Here is a 23354-nt window from a genome sequence, read left to right as displayed (position 1 = left end):
CATCCTGTACTTCCAGATAATGAAAACAAGACAATTACCATTACGTAATCCAGACAGAATTATTTGCTTCACATTTGCTGCTACTGTAAGCTCATCAAGCTCAGCCTCAGGCACATCAGATCATGTTTCCGTTTCAAAAATGTAATACAAAAAATGTGAGATTTTTGGTTAGCTGCTCAACAGTGTTGTATAATTGCATGATTCACTTTTAGCTTGATCTGTAGAGTAGCATGCCAGGCTGTGAGAAGAGATCTGTTTCCTGCCATGCTTGTTTACTTTGTGTGTGGAGTCTTTATGTTGATTAATGAGAGTCGGAGTTGACTTATGACCCCCTCTCTCTTTCACACATTTTCTCTCTCTTATTCAGGCCAGCATTGTAGCAGGAAGACAGAACTGCAGTCAGAACGGAGCTGCATCTCAGCAGGCCTTGTCCTCTCAGACCACTGTAAGCATGATGAATCCTGGCACTAATGTCTCTTTCAACAAGGCTTCAGTTCCCTGCAGCAAATGACAATAACAGTATCATTCCAGCATACTGCTTTGTAACCACATAGTGCCGCTGTACAAGGCCCACATAGTATGATATATTGCCTTGCATAAGTATTCACCCCTTTGAATTTTTCCACATTTTGTAGTGTTACAATCTTGAACTGAAATGGAATTGATTGGCATTATATGCCATGAACTACACAAAATAGCCTATAATATTGAAGGGGGGGGGGGAGAGGGCAGCAAATGTTTGAAAAATTATTTAGAATTAAAAATGTGATTATTAAAGTTGTGATTATTAAAAGTTGGGATTATACACCCTGCATTAGTATGAAACCCATAAATTAGCTTTGGTGCTACCAGTTGCCATTCCATATCACATAACTGGTTGAATAGAGTCGACCTGGATACAATTAAAGTGTTGCATAATCTCAATATATAAGTACACCTGTCCCTAGAGGAATCCAGAGATTTTTTGGAGAAGATACCTAAACAGCATCATGAAGACCAAGGAGTTATCAAAATACTTCTGTAAAAAGTTCTGTAAAGAGTATTTATCAGGGTTTGGTTATAAATAATGCCCAAACTTTCATCATCACACACAATATGGCACAACCATGACTCTGTGTAGAGGAGGCCGTCCACCAAAAGTAAATAAGGAGGTCATTCGTCAGAGAAAACGTGGGGGAAGAATGTCGTTTTTGATTCTTGGTATTTCTGGTTATTTCAGTTAGAAACAGACAGTTTATAATGTTTGGTATTTTCAAGGAATATTCTAGTGTGGACATGTTGACTTGAAAGTGAGACTTTTTAATGGAAGACTAAAGGCAGTTGTAGTGCAGTTGTTTAGTACGTGCAACTATATAATGCGAATTCAAAACTATAGCTGTTATAATCTAGCAATAAAGGAGTTAGGGTGAGACAAACATATGTAGTTTCTCAGTATACCTTAAAAAACAACTACCGGTTCCTTACACTTTTTCTGAGGTTTTTTGTTTTTTATATGTTCAGATGGATACTGAGGCATTTGTTTGTTTAGTTTGAGCTATGCCATGTTAAATTCAATACAATTCTATTTAATTAAAGTTTTTTTCTATAAAGCTTTTAACAATGGACTTTGCCACAAAGTGACCCAAAGTTTTACAGCTATATATAAGCTATATATAAATTCAGGGTATAAATTTAACTTTGTAAATTTATCCCTAATGAGCAAGCCAGAACTGTCAATGACTAAGGAAAAACTCTCTGAGAAACCTTGAGAGGAATCAGACTCAAAAGGGAACCCATGCTCATCTGTGTGACACCGGATAGTGCAGTTATAAATAATTCCATTCTATAACTGTGTACTACATGGTCAAAAAGTGCAATTGTGTAACGAGGAAATTCATTATAGTTTTCACATGAAGTCTATTTTCAGTATTATCAACTGTTCACTGATGGAGACTTGAGTGCAAAACTGTTCGTGGCAATTGTAGTCCTTAACCATCATAGCAAAACTATGCTGTTAAATAAAACTCACAAATACATTTGATTGGAGAGTTTATGAAAGCTGTATTCTTTTGCATAATTTACTGATTGCACCAACAACTGCCTTTGGACTTCTAAGTGTGTTCACTGGTTTTCTCATTAAAAGGAATCTTATATATATATATATATATATATATATATATATATATATATATATATATATATATATATATATATACACATACATTTTTACAAGTGGTGCTAAATAGACATCGCGTGGAAAAGATGTTGGAGTATTCCACTGATCTCAAACAAATTATTAGTGAGGCAGAGTACAGCCTAACTTTCTTGCTGTTAGGAGCCAACATCAATACAAACAGCTGCAGGTCTAACCATTTGTAGGAAGATATCAAGTGGCCACAGTTAAGAACAAGACTCGGTCTCAAGGGTAGTACTCAGGAATTTCCATCATGATCGACCTTAACTTAGAGCTCTATACTGACACACTAAGCTTCCACTCATCTTTTTCTCCAGCTCAAACTGACCAGCTCTCCTGCAGCTGCGGCTCAGCTCATCAACAGAGCCCAGGGGGTGAATGCCTCTCCGGTCAGCATTACCCAGCAGGCTGTGCTCCTTGGGAACTCATCCACCCCTACTTTCACTGCCAGCCAGGCACAGATGTACCTGCGTGCACAGATGGTAGGTCAATTATCACACAAACTGACATAAACATAACCTTAATAATATTATTGTAACCCATTGAAACATACAGATGAAGTTATAAGGCATGCATATGTAGGCCCTGATTTACTAAGAGCCCAAAATTTTTTTATTAATTTGAGTGCGTAATCAGAGAAATTGCATGCACAGTTAGTGTTTCTGTTGCAGACAATTTACACTGAATAGTGGCATCAGAAGCAATACTTAAATTATGTTTTGTGTGCATCATAATAAATCATAATTGTAGGAAACTTAATATAATGAGCATAAATTGGTGGTATTTTGTCTAACCTGGCAGCCTTCCACAAATTTAATACCTGTCCTTTGGTTGTAATAATGTGCCCTCACTGTCACCATTCAGGTTTAGCAAATCACATTTCGAATACAAAATGAATCAATTGGCATTGACATAGGCAAACAAACAAAATATACAAGACATGCTATTCCGCTTATATGACTATGCAGACCTTCATAGATCCTGTAAATCAGCTTTTGTGCATTTTTACACATGCAAATCTTCAGTAAATCAGAGTTTTACTGTACTTGCAGAGTACATTAGTGATTCATTATATAAAATATTCCAGGGTTTGTTGTTATTATTATATAATAAGGTTATAATAGATGCAGATTTTTATTATTGTTTATATTTTTTTGTTTAAATGACAGTTTCTAGTGAGTGTATGTGTAAGTGTTTTCCCAACTGATTTTTTTTTTTCTTTTTTCTTTTTTTTTTTAGCTCATAGAGTAGAAATATAAGTACCACGAGGCATGTCCGGATTTTATAGTGGAAATTTATCCATGACATGTCCTTGGGTTGGTCAACCACATTTACCACACTGACTCAATCCAGAACTTTCTCATAGCTATTTTAGAAATTAAATGAGAACCTGAATGTCAAATCAACAATTTTTGTTGGAAAATTGTCCAAGGATATAAAATATACAAGGATTTGGAAAATTATCCCACAGTATGAAGGATGAATAGGTAATAGCAGAATGTGCAACTGGATCCTGTCAGTTTATTATTGAGTTTATGATGCGGTTTGCTTTAAATAGCATCTTTAAAATAGATGGTCTTATTTTTTCAAATGACTATATAGTGTATGCTATTTTAGCAGTAATAAGTCCATGTTTTCCATAATATTAAGGCAAGACCGAAAAATTATTTACACCACTCTATTGTACAGGCCCAAACCACAATAGTCCTGTGGTGTTTTCATGTATAGACAAAAACAGCACATTTTGGTATGATTTTCAGGCACAGCAAAATAGCCTTGTGCAAGTAGCTAGGAGCCTAGGCCGTGCTGTTCCTTTGTCCCCCCAGCTCATACTCACTCCGACCGCCACAGTCGCTGCAATCCAGCCTGAGGCCTCGTCGCAGTCCGTCCACCTCCAGTCAACCAGCCCACAGGTACCTGAAGCTTTTGCTGAAACCACACAACTACACCAACATATCTAAACAACATATCTCAATGCTGAAATGTTTCTAACACTCATCCCAGATGCAGAACCTGGTGTTGTGTAGCCAGCAGGGGGCAGTGGCCTCCTCCTCATCCACCCCTCAGCCCCAACTCCACGGGCTCAGTGTCAAGCAAAGCAGTGGAGGAGCAACTCAGATGGCTCATCCCAGCTTGCCTGTGCCCCAGCTAAAGAGTCCCAGCGCTCAGGCCCAGGGTCAGCAGGGAGTGAAGACCGGCTTGGTGGATGCTTCATCAGAGCATGCAAAGATGAATGATGGTGTCAGTGAGATGAGTGCACGTGTGATCAGTGTGAGCCACAACATGAGTACAGCAAGCAACCATCCCCTCATCAATACGGGTAAGAAAGATATCAACTCATATTAATATGCAGAATTTCAAATCTTTTTGCCATCCTGCACTGTTACTGTTAAATTAAATGAAATTAAATTACAGTATGTCATAAGAAGACATATTTTTATTGTACGTTTTGTTGGCAAGAATATTGTGTTAGAGGGAACCCTTTGACCTCTAGTAAAAGATGGCATGTTTTAGATATTTAGCTCCATGAGACTACAGAGGAGGGAAAAGAAGGAAAAAATCTCTGAGTGGGAAAGCAGCTGGCCTTGAGGTCTGGGTTGAAAGAGGACATGGTGGGCAGCAATAGCTGTATGTCACCACATTTGCTCTGAGAAATAGATAGATAGATAGATAGAGAGAGAGAGAGAGAGAGATGCTCCCAATTCTCACTCAAAGGATATCATTTAACACTGAGACAGATGTACCGCCTTATGTGACCTTTGAGAACAAATCTCCCCCACATGCCATTTGGAAAAGACGAGCCTCCACAGTTGCAAACAATGCAAGCGCTTTGTTATTGGTAGACACACCGAAGACTTCTGTGCAAATGTTTAACTTTAGATTTACCCTAGATGTACAGATAATGTTAAGGGATTGCATTCTGAATTCATGTCATGAGTCATGAGTCACTTTGACACCCATACATTTCATTATGAGAAAAGGAGTAGCATATGTGCCCATGAGCTCTATGTGTCATTCTCTATTTTCTCAGCATGCAAAGCCCTGTTTAAGAGAAGAACAGTCATGCCACCAACAGTCTTTTAGCGTTGACTTGTCATCATTTTCTGTAACAGAGGTGTAGGGAGTAATGAGTAACGATAATCCAATCTAAAAAGAAAATGAAACGAAAATTAGCTTTAGTCTGCACTGAAAGTGATTTTTTTCCCCCCTGTTTGTGTGTATGTGTGTGCAGTACTGAAATATCTTGCATTTTTATAGAAAATGAACCTTATGGTGTATGTGAGTGGATGTTAAAGTGGCTTAAGGGGTCTGTGAAGCTTAGCCAGGGGGTCAATGATCTTTTGCAGTTGGGGAAATCACAAGCCACAAGTGGCAGACATACACAGTACTGTGCAATAGTCTTAGTCACATGCAAGGAAATCATGTAGAGCAAAGATGCCTTCAGAAATAATGAAATTAAATGTTTCTACAAAAAATAATACTATAAAGAGCAATAAACAGTTATAAATGAAACAAAGCTCATATTTGGGGTAACGACCATTTGCTTAAAAAAAAATGTATTAGTAGTCTTAGGTACAGTCAGTGCAGTTTTATAAGGACATTAGCTGTAAGTTTTATTGAGCATCTTGCAGAATCAGCCACAGTTATTCTGGAGACTTTGACTGTTGCACTTGCTTCTTATTTTCACAGCAAAACCCAGCAGCCTTCATTATGTTTTTTTGTCCGAAAAGTGTCTCTTATCAATTAATATGCTACTTTCTTTACTAACATACAAACATTTTTCTGTAACATTTAATTTTGTGCTGGAAAACTAATGTTTGGGAACCTAAAATGTTTTTGTTTTTTTTTGTACTGATTTGATAAGATATCAAAAAGTCATAAAATAAAAATCTATAACAACGTTTGTACTAAAAAAAAAAAAAAAATAGGGTGCCAAAGACTTTTGCACAGTACTATATATCAGCCATTCAACAAATATTAATCTTCATAAAGTCCTCATTCACAACCACATACATTTTAAATTCTTCTGAAATATAAATGGCCTGTTTTTTGAGTTACCAACATTTTAAAGATGTGTTGCTATTTGGCAGATATAAACCAATGTCCCACTGATTTGGTCACCTTTCTAAATGTTACGCAATTGTCAGTGCCCTGTCTAGCTCCATAGAGTTACTATTTCTCCAAGTGGTCAAAAACAGAAACTGCAACAAACACAGAGGCTCATTATGGCGGAAATCACTCTGTCCCATGCTCGCTTTATCAATGTTTTGTCTTTGACTAGGGGAAGGGCAGCAGACAGGACTGTTAATGATAATACCTCTTCTGTGATCGTGTCACACACTGTGACAATGGCAATGGGAAACGAAAACAGTTGAATGTCTTTTCTTTTTTAAAAAAAAAAATCCGTTCGGAATTCTGAGTTCTTTAGTCCGCTCCCTGTTTAGAAAAGATGTGATAGTGTAGAAGTTTAATCTTATCTTGCTAGCTACATAACTAGACTGAACAGCCAAATTTCTTTAAAAATTAGGCAAATAAAACCATGAGGAAGATGTTCTATTATATCAGCTAAGGGTTATTTTACCTTTAGACTTACTGTTGCTATGCTATTCTTCTGTGCTGGGGTGCTGCCTTTTAGACCACACTACACATTGTTTCTCTCATTGTAAATTGGTATACATATCTAGTTTGTTCAAGTTCATTCGAGTCTTGTCAAAGTCTTGACTGCCTATTATGGGTTTACTCTAAAAATTCACTAGATATCCAATAGTCAAGCATGATAACCTCTTGACTACATTTTGTTTGAGGTTATGCTGTTATTTAATGTTTTCCTGCCCCAGAATCTAAGGTTACAAGCTGCTTATTATTATTGAGTTCTTGAAGTTATTATCCTGTTTGAATGGTCAGTTGAATTGACTATTTGAATGGGTTTAATCCAAACCACAAAAAAAATCTTATAAATAATGTCAACTTAAACCTGATGTTGAAAGTTATTAATGAAAAAAGCTCCGTAAATAGCCAAAAATATTATTATACACATTTATGTAATGAACCTAATACTTTTTTCATTTGAATGGTTGGATTAGTTTTCATAAAATAAATCTGTACTAAAGGGGTCTGTGAAATTTATTTTATAATCAAAATGGGTCCTTTTACTGCAGAAAGTTTGAGAACCCTTGGAAAAGAACTATTGCAATAGTGCCTCGAAGATGCACCATATTATTTTGGTAATAAAAACCAGAAACATTCAGAAGTGTGTGTTAAATATACATATTGAATGATGTGTATATGTATATTATATGTAAGTAGTTTGCAATATCTAAGTATTTTAAGCTGAAATACTTGCACAAGTAATAAACTCTAAGGTTAATAGTTACATTCGTTTTTGCAATTTGAAGGATAGTAGAAACTGACCAATCTTATAGCAAACTCAATCACAAGTTGAAAGCAGAAATTAAAAACAAACTAGGTGAAAGTCTTGACACTCATATATATCACAGCCTTCCTTCCTGCTTCATAAACTCGTTCCATTACTTTCATAACACATCATCAGTCATGGTCATATTAATAGCAGTGAGCTGCCACTCAAGACAATCCAGGCCTCAGTTACACTCCACTGAACAAGTCTAAACGGGAACCACAAGCAGGCTTGAGGTGTTATTTTTGAGGGAGCATTACAGATCATGTGGCAAGTACTGGATCATGCTGACATATTTCCTGTCGAATAAACTTAAAAGAGGAACAGCACAGTATTTCAACTTAATGAGTTACAGACATACAGATGACTACATTTTAAAAGATTAGACAATGATACTCTTTATTGCTTTTGAGCAAAATCAGCATTTCAGTAGTTTTCAGTGCATTTATCCTAAAGATTAAAGACTAAAAACTTCACGTGTTAATAATAATGACATGATTCACATGTAAAAATGTATACATTTTAGACATATAACATGTTATCTTTCATATATTTTCATATTTGGACACGTGTGTGTTTTTTTTCTTCCCATGATTCATTTAATGAGTTACACGAATCATGTGAAAAATAAATTAAATAAAATATCAAATAAAATTTTAAGTTAAATTAATAGCATTTTGGTTTGTGATTATATGTTGTGTTTTTTTTTTTTTTTTTTTTTTTACATGTAGGACACTACATGAGCTGCACGTACACATTTTTTCACATAATCACATTAATTCAGATATGTGAAAAAAACATTATCACATATGATTATGTGAAATGTGTGTGTAGGTGGTCATCAAGTATAATCATCTAACTTGTTAAAGAAACCTAACAGAAAGATCCACAAAAGCTTTGTAAGATTAAATACCTAATAATCTCTTCATAAGTGTATAGTAAATTGCTTGGTGAACTGTATTACAATATTATAACTTCACTCACAATAAACCCCGGCCAGTTCCTTCCTGGCTCACCCAAAAAAAAAAGTGGACTGTTAACATAGTGTATGTACTAAGTTTAGAGAGGAAGTGCCTTCAGAAACACTAACACAGTGAATCTACAGAGATGTGTGTGGAAAGGGGCATTTTGTACAACCCATATTTTCTTCATGAGGAACTCATTAAACATAAAAAAGCTTATAGCCAGCAGCATAAACCACACTATAGCATTTGGACCATGATTGGAGTGAACTCTAAGCAGGACCAGACGTTTTTGCCACTGATCCCCCCAGAGCCTAGATATGAGAACAGCTCTATAGAGTAAGCACGCTTAGGTGGTTGGAAGAGCTGAGCATATCATATATTGCATACTCATATACTACTGTGCCATATATGCAGAAGCACAAGACGTTCAGGAGTGTCAGTCAAGTCTATATGAAAACAATATTTAAGCTTACACTTAAAAGTATTATAGTGTACTCAGTGAATAACCGTGTTAATCTTTGGTTGCATTTCTAGTAAGGAAATCTGGAGTGACCCTTAGTGCAACCACAAGGATAAACTATAAGGGTAGACTTTTTTTTTGTACTGCTACTGTTTCTATTTTCACTGAAACATAACACATATAGTGAAAATTAATTGCTATTCTCTGGCATTTTCCCACCGAGTCAGGAAGTCCTACAGACTTTACCTTTTTCTTTAAAAGGTTCCAGGCTGGGTGCCTAAAGAACAGGAGGCAATTATTTATTGACATGCATGCAACTTAAGCCTTCCATGTCTAAAGATACATCCCATTCGATCCAGAACATCATGCACATTCTGTATCAAAGGTATGATTCATGTATATACACAGCCAGCATCTCAAGGGCTTTTCACACCCTGCTTTTAACCCCAGGCAGAAGACCCTTTCACACTCTAGTTATTTAGAAGTAGAGTTAGCACCGATTTGTACCCCGGGTTATGAAGCAGGGTTAAGCAGTACTTTTGCAGTGTTACCCCACATCGTGATGCCAAATGTGTACGATGTGAAATGATGCAGTGTTAGAATATATCACATATTCCAGTCTGAAGCAGCAGTCAGAAATAACCGAAATAATTTAGTTTCAAATATGATAGATTTATCTCTTAAGATGATTCCAACGTGATTGACATTCCATGTACATAGCACAAAAAAAGGCTACCAGAGGATGACTTAAGGACAGAAGAGGTAATCTGCTTTTGGTAAATATAGTAATAAATACACCTGGTGCTTTACAGTTGGATGTGATGTTCTTTATGAAGCTGACAGTATAGAGAGCTAAACACTGCCAAATGAACCCATTAACCCATTAAGTCAACACTGCTGAACAATGAAAGCACCACCTCAGGGGATCCCTCAGGCGTCAGGTCCAAAACACAGCACTAAGTGCTCTGCCTCATTTTTAATCCAGCCCTGTTCATATTGATTCAAAGCTCTCACTCGCCCGGGCAAATGCTAGCATCTCAGGTTCAAAAATAAGTAAGTAAGTAGGTAAATAAATAAATAAATAAATAAATAAATAAATAAATAAATAAAGACCTCATATTTTTCTTGTTCTAATCAAAGTGAGATTTGATTGCTTTAAGTGAATGGCAATAAGAAAGGCAAAGAATATATTTTATAGTATAACACAGCTTTGCCCTTTTGACTTCCATTAAACTCTCAACTGCTGTACCTAGTTAGCTAGTTTTCATCACTGCAGGAATAGAGCTTAAAACACCAGCATTATAATGAGTGGGTGTACCAGCTGAAAGCAATGTACACCCTACTGCTTTCTAAAAGATTTGGCCTCATTATGATGGTGGTATTTGTGTGTGCCTGTTGCCACAGTATCACACTCATTTATGAATTTATTTATGAAGGAGGAAATCCACTTTTGAGTAATGGAGGGTGGGGTACACAATGAAAGCTAACGAGCTGCAGTTGAGTGCAAAAGTTTGCACCCCCCATGGTTTTTGAATGAAAAAAGGAAAATGTATCTTTGTTTTTCAAATTAAGTCCAAAGAAATATATTCCAGAAAAATGGAACAATGAAATGAGTGTATATCCTGCAACAAGACAATGATAAAAAATCAAAATAAGAACAAGTAGGAAACGTTAAAACAAATATATTTTTTAAAAATCTGTTTTATAACAACCCACTTGGTCTCCAGACCAGATATGGTGGCAGTTACAAAGGCAAAAGGGTGAAATCATTTTGTTCATTTTTCATTATTAATATTATATTTGACTACTTTTAACAATGAACATACTGAATGTCTTGTTGCTATAGATTAAATTTCTTTGCACACAAATTTAAATTAAGTAGAATATCTTCAGTATGGTCCAATGTGTATCCATGGTGTATGCTAAAAAAATCTCAGTGTATAAATAAGTCGAAGGACATCCTACAGCTTCCACTGGTATGCTGACTATATTTGTGTAGTCTCTACTGTATTTGAATAGGCTTTGCTATGTATTTGTCACCATTCAGTAGAATTGAATTCTTGTCTTGGACATGAAAATCCATTTTATATAACTGCTCACTTTGAATTTGTTTATGTTTTTAGCATATGCACAAATTCAGACCCATCAAGTGCTCCAACAACAAAAGCAGCAGTTTGTGATCCAGCAACAATCTCAGCTTCAATCTAAGCCCAGCATCCAGCCCCAAGGCCAAGCCGTGCAAACCGTGGCCATCCAACCTGCTTTAGCAGGCCAACAGTGTGCCATCCCTGTTCTGCCCAAACCACCTGCTCAGCAAGCCGCTATCTTCCATTCGACCTTGAGTCCTAGGATGCTCAATGGTCAGTCTCCCTTATTAAATTCCAGCAAAGTCAAACAGGTGAAGCTAACGGCCGTCAACCTCCATTTCCAGCCTCCGACAACCCAAGTAAGACAGGTTCAAACATATTTCTGACTTGTTTACATGGCTCACTGATTTAGCCTTCCTTTCTGAGCTTCATGTTCTGATGCTGAATTACAGACTGCAGTGACAACGCAAGATAATGGTGATAAGGACAACGCTGTTTCTTCTGCAGTAAAAGACGACTGCGTTGGCCAAAGTGAGCAGCAGATGCTATCCCAACCAACGCAAGAGCCAGCCCGGGTTGAACAATGCTTGTATGATCACAGCCAGCTTACAGTGAACACAGAAGGTAGTCCTATATTCTATGTCTATGAATTCCATATCTATAAATAAAATGATTTTTAATTTGATTAGTTGAAGATGGAACAGCTAAGTTAAACTGGATTTCTACAATTCCTAATGCATATCATAAAGTCACAACAAATACAATTGATAAAGAACATTAATCTGTGTAAGAAAAAACCCCAAACTAAAATCACGACAGCGCCAAGCTTGGTCTAAATGGCCAGGAGGCACAGTAGCTACTGTGTCACAGCCATCTGTAGGCTTGCCATGCTAAACAAAAAAGCCCTCCCTGCTCTTGTCTCTCCTCTCAAGTGGAAGAGTAGATCTGTCACGCCCCAGTGTCTATTGTCCAGTCAAGGCACTTGCTAGAATGTGACAGCTTTTGCCATAATTAGGGTGAGGGGCGCAGCTTTGTTATTCCCAGTGGGCTCTGGGAATAAAGGTGGATGCACTTTATCTGTCTGGCAGGTGTAGCTGAGGCCTATGCACTCAGACATTCAATTATGAAAGATGAGTAATTGCTCATTTATGAAAGCAATCATCCCTAATTGTTTTAGGACGTAGTCTAGAAAGGCCTTTTTTTGTGCATTCGGTTAAAAGATTAAATGTCATTAATCATGTCAAGCTGGCCAGCATGGGTCAGGAAAGCTGTGTTTGAAATATCGATATATGTCTTTATTACATATTGTTGTTGTATGAATACTGTTAGGTTTCCTGGATACACATTAAGATTGAAAATATGCAGGAAAAGCTGTGTGTGTGTAAAAGATTTCAGCCTGGGCTCAGGGGGATCAAGTTCAAGTTTAAAGAAGATAAGGTGTACAGAAAATGGCTTTACTGCAGCAACTAAAACTTTAATCTGAAAAGATAAACCGAAATAGGTTTTTATAACAAGATTTGTCTGCCTTTAGATGTCAGAGTAAAGCAATAATAAGAAAAAACTAATTCAAGTGTAAAGATCCAGGCTCACTAAAAGTTAAAGCATGCCACATTAAAGCCCAACAACTCAAGCTGTGCTGTTTCGACTCCCACCTGCTGACTGTGGGATTAGATGGCCTTCCATATCTACTGGGAGATAGGATTTCCATACATATACTGTGTCACCATTGCTTTCTCTTGTTGAATGTGGAAGTCAAGACCCCTTATCAGAACAGTTGTTTCAGGTCTCTTATTACTTAAAGTGGACAATAGATTAGACTATCTGATAACTTTTTGCAGCCCATGCTGTGTACATTTAAGGCTGCTGTGTTGTTTTCAGTGTAGATACAGTTGAGTGCAACAGTTTGCATGCCCCATTGTTTCTGAGTAAAAAATCTCCAAGAAAAGGAAATGTGGGTGTATCCTGCAACTATGTATCAAACAATCTTAAAAATTTGGAAGGAAATCAATAGAAATAAAGATTTTGCCATGACCCTCTTGGTGTCCAGATCTGATTAGAAGATTAGTGTAGGACTGGGGCAGTGCAGTGGTGAAGCAAGGAGTGTTATCACCTCACACCTCAAGGGTCCCATGTTTGATCCTGAGATTGGCTTACATGTTCTTCCCAAATCTGTAAGAGTTCTTTTTGAGTACTTCGGTTTCCTCCCACCACCTAAAAACATGCCGTTAAGCAAATTGGCTACACTGAATTGCCCCAAGGTGTAAATGCATGTGTGTGGTACCCTGGGATAGACTGGTGCCCCATCCAGGATGTGTCTCTGCCTCTCACCCATGTCTCTTTTCCACCAAAAACGGCTCATGTTCTGGTTCCGGACCCAGTTCTCGGCCAGTGCTCGTCCGGGTCGAACTGGAGCCTATCGTGAACTGGCCACGAGTTTCCACAGACTTGAGAAACAAACAGTGGCATAAGGAGTTTCGTTGCTATGTGTTGTTCTCAGTGTTCCTGGGATAAGCTGTGAGACCCTGACCAGGATAAAGCGAATGAATGAAATGAATGAATGAGTGTAGGGTTGATGGTTAGATGTGAACATTTACAGCAGGTGGATTTTTGGATGACTTTCAAACGAATATCTTTTGAATTTTCACTGTTATTATCGTAACGATACACGATGTTCCATTTTCTACATTTAATAATGAAGGAGAATCTCGGAAACCTAACATACTGGGTGTCTTTGTATGAATTACATTGCTTTATTTTCATTTTGTCCTGAGGGTATGCAAACTTTTGCACTCAGCTGTATAATCTGTTGTGTTTGTTAATGAGCATCACAGTTAACTAATTTGACTAGTGTTATAATAATAATAATAATAATAATAATAATACTGGAATAGTTATATGGCTATAGTGTCATATAGCATGATGAAAATAAAAAATTAGCAAATACATTTGAGGCATTATTTTGGTGTACCCATAATATTGATTATACACGAACATAGTTGTATGGTGGTTATTTGTTTTTGACTATTTGGGAAACCATTAAGCCTTCTAGACAAAACGAAATCTCCCCCCAAGATCAAGATTAATCCGAGACCTAACTAGATGCCTTTTAATCCTTTTTTTCTTCTCTGTTCTCGTGCCTTTCATCGTGGAGCCGCTTAATTATTTCAACCAATCAGAGACGCGCTCTTACGCGCTCCCATTGGCTGAAATTCCAAGTGCGCGACCCCGTTCTCGTCCGCGCGCGCTTCCTTTTCACGTCCCTCATATACAAAGAGGATTAGAGCGCGCTCGACGCTCGCGCACAAACACTGAGCAGCTTGACCCAAACAAATCCTTCTCAAAAAGTTTGAGCCGGATCACACCGCGAGTCTCACCGCGCTTTAAAGAAGGAGGGTGCACTTCTGTGGACTATCCGGAAGTTTGGGGAATGTTTTAGGCGGTCCGGGTTTCCCGTGTTTTGTTTTCCCGAGCGGCTGTAAGGAAGAGGAGTGTTTCCCGGAGTCTCGGAACAAAGGCGCGTGGCTTCTGGACGCTGTTCACTATTGTGAGGAGACGCTGTATGTGAGCGTTTGGCTCTACTACACGCTTGTGTGATTAATAAAATAAAATAAAAAACAATGGACGAAGTTGTTAGTTTTACATGCTTAACTTGAAAAAGCTGACGTTAGCTAACAGTGCTGTTGATTTGTTTAGTTTTGTTTACAATCGAGCCGCCGCTAGCGCTTTTATCGTGCACGCACGAGATGAACGAGGAAGTGTGGCAAACAAACATCGCGCGCGAGTTCTGTGTCTGGCTGTTTCTCAGCTCATTTTAGTCTGTTATGAAAGCGATCATGTCTGAGAAGTGGCGCAGAAGTAATCGAACTGGAAGGGGTTATGATCAACGAGGCGAGAATAATTCTCTAGCAGCCTCTCGATTCCCGGTGAACTACTGCATTATGGATATTCTGCACAACCTGTAGAATAATAAAAAAAATGTTTATATAGACATAAATATATTGAATTTAATTTAAATGTTCCATTTTTAATCCTAAATATAGCTATAAAACGCCTTCTTAGATTACAGTCCATGGGTTTTTGTTCGAAATGGTGCTCCCTCCAGTCCTTATTCCCGATTCCCTACAAATGTTCAGTGCATTATGTACCTGCTAGTGAACTGCAATTGTGCCTAATCCCATTGTAGTACGTTGTGGGAAATCATGAGTGCATCACATATACTCCATGCTATAGCTATGTGTATATGTACACGTGTGTATATATGTGTGTGTGTGTGTATATGTGTATATATATATGTATGTATGTATGTATGTATGTATGTATGTGTGTGTGTGTATATATATATATAAAATATATGTATATGTGTGTGTATATATATTATGTATATATATATATATATATATATATATATATATATATATATATGTATTTATGCGTATAATATATATATATATATATATATATATATATATATATAATATGCATACAGTACTGTGCAAGAATCTTAGGCACATGCAAAGAAATGCTCTAGTGCCAAGATGCTTTCAAAAATAAAGGCAATAAATGTTTCTACATTAAAAAAATATTATAAAGGGCAGTAAACAGTAATAATTGAAACAAATTCAATATTTGGTGTGATGACCCTTTGCTTTATAAAAAAAAAAAAAAAAGAAAGAAAGAATAGTCTCCAGGTACAATTAGTGCAGTTTTATAAGGAAATGAGCTGTAAGTTTTATTGAGCATCTTGCAGAACCAGACATGGTTCTTCTGGAGACTTTGTCACATTTGATTATTTATTTTGCTGCAAAACCCAGCAGCCTTCATTATGTATTTTGAAAAGTGTCTCTTACGTAATATGCTGCTTTCTTTACTGACATACAAAAATTTTTCTGTAGCATTTCATTTTGTCCTGGAAAACTAATGTTTGGGAATCTAAAATGTTTTTGTACTGACTCAACTGTAGATGTCATAACATAAAAATTTATGACAAAGTTTGTACTTAAAATAAATAAATAAATAAATAGGGCGCATAAGATTTTTGCACAGTACTGTGCGTCTGTGTGTAATATATAATATATAGGAAATCTACAGAAGGTTTTAGAATTTTTACTTATTTAAAACAAAGAAAGTATATGTTTAATGTCTGGAATATTTCATATTGAAGATTCTGCACTATTACTAGGTCCCTATTTATATGTAAGCAAAATTGTGCTAATGACCATGTTAACTGCTTTGTACAAAAGGTCAGATTTTCCTCATGCCTAATCTCTTCTATTGAAGCAGGTGTTTGTTCAGACGACACTCAGATGAAACTGATCTAAAATGGATCATGGGGTTTTGCACAAACTTGGAGTCTGTGCCAGCTCGAGTGCACACTGTCATTAAAGCAATAAGAGGATGTACCAAATGCTAAGAAACTCTGAAATTACTGTAAATATTTCAAAGATTCTACGGTTCACTCAAGTTGTTGTCAGTAATATACTTTGCAATGCACATTAGAAGCATTTTTCACTATTGTCTCAGACTTTGGACTGCACTGTATATGAAACCATAAAATGTTCGATCTCTCCAAATAGTCAACTATATACATGTCAGTCGTACATGCCTTGCTAAGTGTTGCTGTCTGAGCAATTAATACGGAAGTCTCCTGTCAGTTTGATTGAGTAATCCATGCTGTCACTTTGCAGGCCCATACACTGCAGTTCCTGTTCCTGCGGCTGCACTGGTGAGCGTGAATGGTAACCCAGCCATGACCTCGGGCAGCGGGAACAACGCGCCCACCGTGACTGGCAGCACCCCACACAACGCCCACAACAAAACTCCACAAGCCATTGTCAAGCCCCAGATCCTCACTCATGTAATCGAGGGCTTTGTTATCCAGGAGGGAGCAGAGCCATTCCCAGTGAGTGCCTGACTTTAGGTCTTTCCTATCGCTTAAGTCATTCACATCAGGTTAAATGTCTAGTATTTCTTTTTTGGCAATGACGAAGTCTTACAAGTCAAGTGATTCCTGTTTTTGGCTGAAAGATAGGTCAGCAGAAGCATGGTTCCCTCTACTGGACATTTTAAACCACAGCTTCAATGTTTACTGAGAAAGTTTGGAGTGAGTGACAGAAGGAAAAATGAAAGAAGAAGAACAAGTATTTCAGATTTAGAGCTCCTGATCTGACCATTTAGGACAGTGTAGCTCAGCAGTCAAAGGAATAGTTCAGGTCATAATCAAACTTACCCCAAGCATAATTGATCAGTTAAGACATGTTTGGTGTTTGCTTCTTTAGTTTAGGTTAATGTTAATTGGTAATGCCACACAGAGTCGTACGTGTAGAATAAGAGGGGAAATTGTAATTCATTATTATTATTTTTTTTCTACCAGAGGGTACAGTATTCCCACCTACGGCTACTTTATTTAAAGTATATACAGTACAGTGCTGTGAAAAAGTATTTGCCCCATCATGATTTCTTCTGTTCTTGTGTATATCTCATACAAAGAATTTTCAGAAATGAAAACAAAATCTAAGATAAAACAGGCAGCCTGAGTAAAGACAAAATACAGTTTTTAAATGATAATGCTATTTATTGAAGCAAAAAAAAGTTATCCAATACCAACTGGACCTGTGGGCAAATACATTTTCACACGTAGTTACTAATTCCCCAAATCTATGAAACTGCATTAATAATGGGGTTCAGCTGGACTAGACACAACCAGGCCTGATTACTGCAAACTCTGTTCAATCAAATCAACACTTAAATAGAACCTTTTCAACAGCATGAAGTTGGTTAAAAGATCTTACCCAGTAACACACTGTGCCACAATTGAAAGAAATTCCAGAAATGATGAGGAAGAAGGAGATTGAAATACATCAGTCTAGGCTACTAAGGGTTACAAAGCTATTTCAAAGGCTTTGGGACTCCAGAGAACCACAGTGCGAGCCATTATCTCTCACTGTGGTCCAATGGATCTAGTAGATTGATGAGTCGAAAGTGGAACTTGTTGGAAGACTGGGGTCCTGTTATATATGGCATGAACCAAACACAGAATTTCACAAAAAGAACATCATACACAAAAACTGAAGAAATCAGGATGGGGCAAATACTTTTTCACAGCACTGTACATTCACCATCCACTTTATGCGGAACACCTGTACACCTACACATTTAAGCAGTTATCTGGCAGCAGTGCAATGCATAAAACCATGCAGATTCATATCATAAGCTTTAGTTAAACATCAGAATAAGGAAAAATGTGGTGTCTGTGACTTTGGCTGGGATTTTCAAGTGTTTACACAGAAAGGTGCAGAAATTATAAATCTCCAGTAAGCCACAGTCACTCTCTCCAGGATTTTGTGATTGCAGAAATTAACTCAAAATAAAGAAAACTCCGCAATATTTGAAGGACCAAGGGCCAAGACCTGTCATGTGACATCATCACAATGCGCATTCAGCCAAAGCACTGTCTGATTCATGTGCATTGAACATGAGTACAGCTAAAAAGTCTCGTTTACCAACAAACATAGTTGCGAAAGACAGCGCAAAACGATTTTGTACAATTGCGATTTTTCACCAATTCAAGTAGTTTCTGCAAAACAAAATTGCATCCCAAATTTTGAGGAAAAAAACGCAGCAAAATCAAGCGTTTTTGTCTGCAACAATCGCAAAAAAACTCGGTGAAATTCTGTATGGACTAGACAAGAGACACCTTGTCGACGAGAGAGGTCAGAAGAGAACTGATTCGAGCTGAGAGGACTGTACAGTAATAACCACTCCTTACAACCGTGGTGAGCAGGAAAGCATCTCAAAAAGCACAGCATGTGTAATCAAATCTCAGGTAGTACTTTAGTAATAGTGCTGATCACTCGTGACTTGTCCCCTTACAAATGGGGGAAAAAAGTATCATGTAAAGTTTCTTTGTATTTTAATTCCAGGTGGAGCGGCCATCATTGCTCCTCGACAGCGTCAAAAAGCACAAACAGCTGCAGCAGTCTCACGCCGGTGTGGAGAAGAAGGTTCAACACTCTCACACAGCCGATTCCGAGATGGAGGATCTCTCACAGCACGGTGTGTGCAGGCATTATACACTTATGTGCCAGCGTTTTTTGGCTACACAACTTGTATTTGAATATTCAGTGGAAATGTGTAATTCCAAACAAAAAGGTTTTGACTGCTGTATTATTATTTTTTTTTCTTCATGGTGAACACATATTTGTACACCCCCATTTTAGAGTTAAAGAATAGAGAGAACGAACCAACACTCTCTTGTGAACTGTGTGGGAAAGTCGACTTCGCTTACAACTTCAAGAGATCGAAGCGGTTCTGTTCTACAGTATGCGCAAAAAGGTATCAAGAGTATATCTACTCTGTAAATCCTGATAACCAGAAAGTGTGGCTGTTTTATTGCTCTTAACTAATGTTTGTCTTCAAATTTGAAGGTATAATGTGGGATGCACAAAGCGAATGGGTCTTTTTCCAAGACGGCCAACTCCAGAGAACCCCAAGAAGCAGAGAGCCTCCAGTAACCATCATCACAACAGTAGTTCAGAGGCCAAAAGACAAGTAATGTAGAGAGAACTGGCTTTCTTAGCAGCTTTGTTTTTGTTATCCGCGTGAACTGATTTTTATTCTTGTTTTTGTCTAGAATCCCAGCACTCAGACAGGCACAGTGGGCTCAGAACCCTCGCCACGTCTCTCGCAGCCGTGTCACGGAGAGTCCAGCCAGTGTTCAGACATGTCGAGCTATGAAGAGCCTCCGTCTCCCGTGTCTGTGGCCAGCTCTGAAGCTCGGAGGAGGCAAAAGGAGAAAGGAGTAGATCATGGCGAGAACCACGGCAGGGAGCTGCCCCTCCTCACGCAGCAGTTCATGCCCTGCGATCCCGCCAAATGGAACGTGGAGGACGTTCATGAGTTTATCTGCTCGCTAACAGGTAGGGTGTGGCACTCGAAGTGTTGAGTGTCAGTTTGAACAGGCACACTGTTGGGTGTCAGTGATCAGCAAAAGTTCACAAACCTTCTAAATTTCATTCATTTATCCAGAGGGCATAAATCATTAGCACAGACAATGCCTTGTACCGTGCCCAAGCACGATTATGCTTCCTCGCTGGCCTGCACTCACATTACACTTAACATTCCTGGCCTGTGCACGCTTACATCATTATGATGTGACTTTTTTTTTTGTTAGGAAGAAAAGCGCTCTCGCTCGGCACAATGGAGTCCATCATCATAACGTTATTGATCTTAAAACGTACCTTTTTATATTAGCTTTTGCTTGACTTTTGATGATTATTTTTGGACTTTTGGTATGTATGCTTCGAATATACATGATTGGTTGGTTTTTTTGTTTTTTTTTATGTAAAGTGCCTTCAGAAGTTACTCTTAAAGGTGCTATATAAAATAGTTTTAATAATATTGTTATTATTATTGTGGCTTATTTGGAGTCGTTTGGGGCACGGTGACACTCGACCCTCTCACATGCCTAATAGATTTGTCACTTATGCAGCACAGTGACTTTCACTTAAACATGCTGCACATATCAGAAGATTATTAAGGGGGCAGCTGACAGTCACATGCCCGGCCACGGTTTGCAATCCCACTAGATGCGTACAGTGCCCGAGTCCACCTCTTCAAGCGGGCCTGGGCACAGTAGGGAGCTATCACACTAGTCAAACGAACAGATCGCCTAGTGTGAGTGTGCTCTTAATGTATGAGCTATAAGTTATTTTATTTGTAATTGCCCAGTGGAGAATGAAAATGACCCATAGTCTTTATTGACTTTGACAAAACGCAAGTTTTCATTTGGTATATTTAAACTTACCAAATCATGTCACAGTGGTGTGATGCACCGTGATGTGGTAACTGTAGCACATATTACTCATTCCAAATCCCACCTCCTGCTCCACTACAAACATTTACATTTATTCATTTAGCAGATGCTTTTATACAAAGCAAGTTAAAATCGAGCTGAGGGGATGAGGGTTAAGGGTTTACTCAAGGGTCAGGAGCTTGGCAGTACCGGGATTCAGACTGATCAGTAGTCCAGAGAGATAACCGTTAAACCTCCACTACGCCTATGCAGGCGTGATCTGGATGTGTGTAGAATTATTTTTATGCTTATTTTTTTTTTTTCAGGATCAGGAACACTAGTGTGTGGAAACACTGGCAAAACTGACTCTCAGAATGCAGTTACTTCAGTTAAACAATGAAATAAAATGAAGATGCTAGCCAGACTCAAATAATAATATTTTTACATGTGGCATAAGGAGAAAAAAACAGCTCATAGCTGAAACATTGTCTTTTTGTCGAGAACGCAAACATGTTGCATGAAAACTTGATGAGGAGAGAATAAGGCTATATGGCTATACTTCACCCCTCCACAAGAATTAATCTCTTTAATTGTTTTTACTTACTCTGTATTAGTGAACTTAACTAGCTTGCCATGTGTGATTACGTTAGGTTAGCTACCACTTTTTAGTCTAGTCAGTTAGGTTTCCTGGCAACAAAATATGGAGCACTGTAAGTTCTACTATTTGGGTGTGTGAGCTAATAAATGTATATTGGTCCACCCCTGATCAAATATTTTTGCTAATCCAGGGTATTTTTCATTCCCAGGCTGCCAGGAGATAGCTGACGAGTTCCGTTCTCAGGAGATCGATGGCCAGGCCTTGATGCTACTGAAAGAAGACCATCTAATGAGCACCATGAACATCAAACTGGGGCCTGCACTGAAAATCTTTGCCCGCATCAGTATGCTCAAAGACTCCTAGCCTCTGCTTTGGGACTTAATACACCCAAAACTCCTGCACTGATTTTATTTCATATCCCATTATGGTTATGAATCCAGGGGACTTTTGCTGCCTCAAGAGTTTAAGGCCAGAATTTTCTTCACAGGTTTCTGAGACGTGAGAAGGGAACCATGTTCAGTCTGGTTAGCCTAGTTCACGACCCCATAGGGGAAAACAATCAGCTTGATCAAATACAAGCACAAAATATCTAGGCATCTGATTTAAATTATGTTCATAAGTGGCTGATTCTGCACACCAGGAAAAGTTAATAAAATGCAACAGGTTTACATTTCATTTCATGTTTACATTTTAGAATTTTTTTTGAACAAGGACTTGTTCAGGTGCTCAATGAGTTTAGTTTCTTTACAGATTTGTTTTACATATGAAAATGAAACTGGTCTGGTAGCAGACAGGGAACAAGTTATCAGAAAGGAAGATCAACATATCTTCTGTTCATTGCTTATATTTATACTGACAGTGCTGAGATTGTGACCAGTGTGATTAAGTACGTATGGGATAGTGTGTAGATAAAAATGAAAGAAGAAGAAAAAAAAAGTCAGTCGATGTGCCTGCCCTGTTCCCAACCATCCCAAAGACTCACATTTCAACCCTTTTGCATCAGGCATACAATATTTCAGCATGCAGCTGTTGCTCACTGCTAGTTGAGGGACAGCTGTATTACAGCACACATCAGTCAGGTTACAGGATCCAACTGATATCGACATTCTGCTTGTGTTTTAAAAAGGACTGTGGCCCAAAATTAATTTCTTTGCAAAGTTGTTTAGTATTCTAATTTTCACATGATCAATATTCTATTTATTAAGAGGAAAGGTGTGTGTGTGTGATAGTTTTGTATTTGGGAAGAATTAAACTTTGCCAGTATTGTGTGGTTGTACTGTTTGATTTGACCTGGAAGGGAAGGAGCTCAATGAGCTGTTGTCTGTGGACCATTCAGAGGCATCTTAAAAGTAATGGAGTTTTGTTTCCCTGAATGATGTTAGTCAAAAAACAAAACAAAAAACCCAACAGCTTAGATTTCAGACATCACAACTGAATTGAATTCAGCACTAAATGCATAGAAATAGCACTCTACCATGATTTGCTTTTTTTAAGCATAATTTTTTTGCTTTTTAATATATTTACATGTTTTAAATTTGCTCTATCAGTATTAAGAATTACAAGCACTTTAGGTTTAGCAACATCTCTTTAGCATCTTTTGTACAAGTTGCCATTTGCTCACTGAATTCCATTCGAAGGTCTTGTTTTGATCATAATCGCAGCAGTCTTCCGAATGCATAGTTCTGCTGGATTCAACGTTTCCATGTAGAGTAAGCTAAAGCAGAAGGAAAACTGGTAAGGTTGTTTCAGTAATAACCTTAAAAAGCCGACGTAAATCTACGCCAAATCTCTAGAACCCTGACTGTCATTTCCCCATTGAATTCTATTGTCCTTAACCGAACAATCTGGATGTCAGGATGCCTTTC

The 23354-nt window shown here is 37.9% G+C and overlaps 1 protein-coding gene across 3 annotated transcripts in view; it reads left to right on the top strand.

Annotated features, from left to right (window-relative positions):
- phc2a (polyhomeotic homolog 2a (Drosophila)) overlaps window positions 1–22933 on the top strand; it is a 43937-nt gene extending 21004 nt beyond the window's left edge. Inside the window, exons 4-15 of one of the 3 annotated variants that reach the window (XM_053642583.1) lie at window positions 368–445; window positions 2491–2655; window positions 3934–4086; window positions 4178–4493; window positions 11138–11460; window positions 11554–11725; window positions 16786–17000; window positions 19021–19153; window positions 19318–19432; window positions 19525–19648; window positions 19731–20016; window positions 21698–22933. In XM_053642583.1, coding sequence (XP_053498558.1) covers window positions 368–445; window positions 2491–2655; window positions 3934–4086; window positions 4178–4493; window positions 11138–11460; window positions 11554–11725; window positions 16786–17000; window positions 19021–19153; window positions 19318–19432; window positions 19525–19648; window positions 19731–20016; window positions 21698–21852 — 2235 coding nt within the window. In that variant the 3' untranslated portion in view covers window positions 21853–22933. Of the gene's footprint in view, window positions 1–367; window positions 446–2490; window positions 2656–3933; window positions 4087–4177; window positions 4494–11137; window positions 11461–11553; window positions 11726–14567; window positions 14659–16785; window positions 17001–19020; window positions 19154–19317; window positions 19433–19524; window positions 19649–19730; window positions 20017–21697 lie in introns of those variants that run through there. The other 2 variants (XM_053642584.1, XM_053642585.1) reach the window with 2 other exon arrangements.
- Window positions 22934–23354: the final 421 nt, after the last annotated feature.

The sequence above is a fragment of the Ictalurus furcatus genome, chromosome 15 (genome assembly GCF_023375685.1).
Source record: "Ictalurus furcatus strain D&B chromosome 15, Billie_1.0, whole genome shotgun sequence".
NCBI lineage: Eukaryota > Metazoa > Chordata > Actinopteri > Siluriformes > Ictaluridae > Ictalurus > Ictalurus furcatus.
This window is presented reverse-complemented; position numbering and strand designations above follow the sequence as displayed.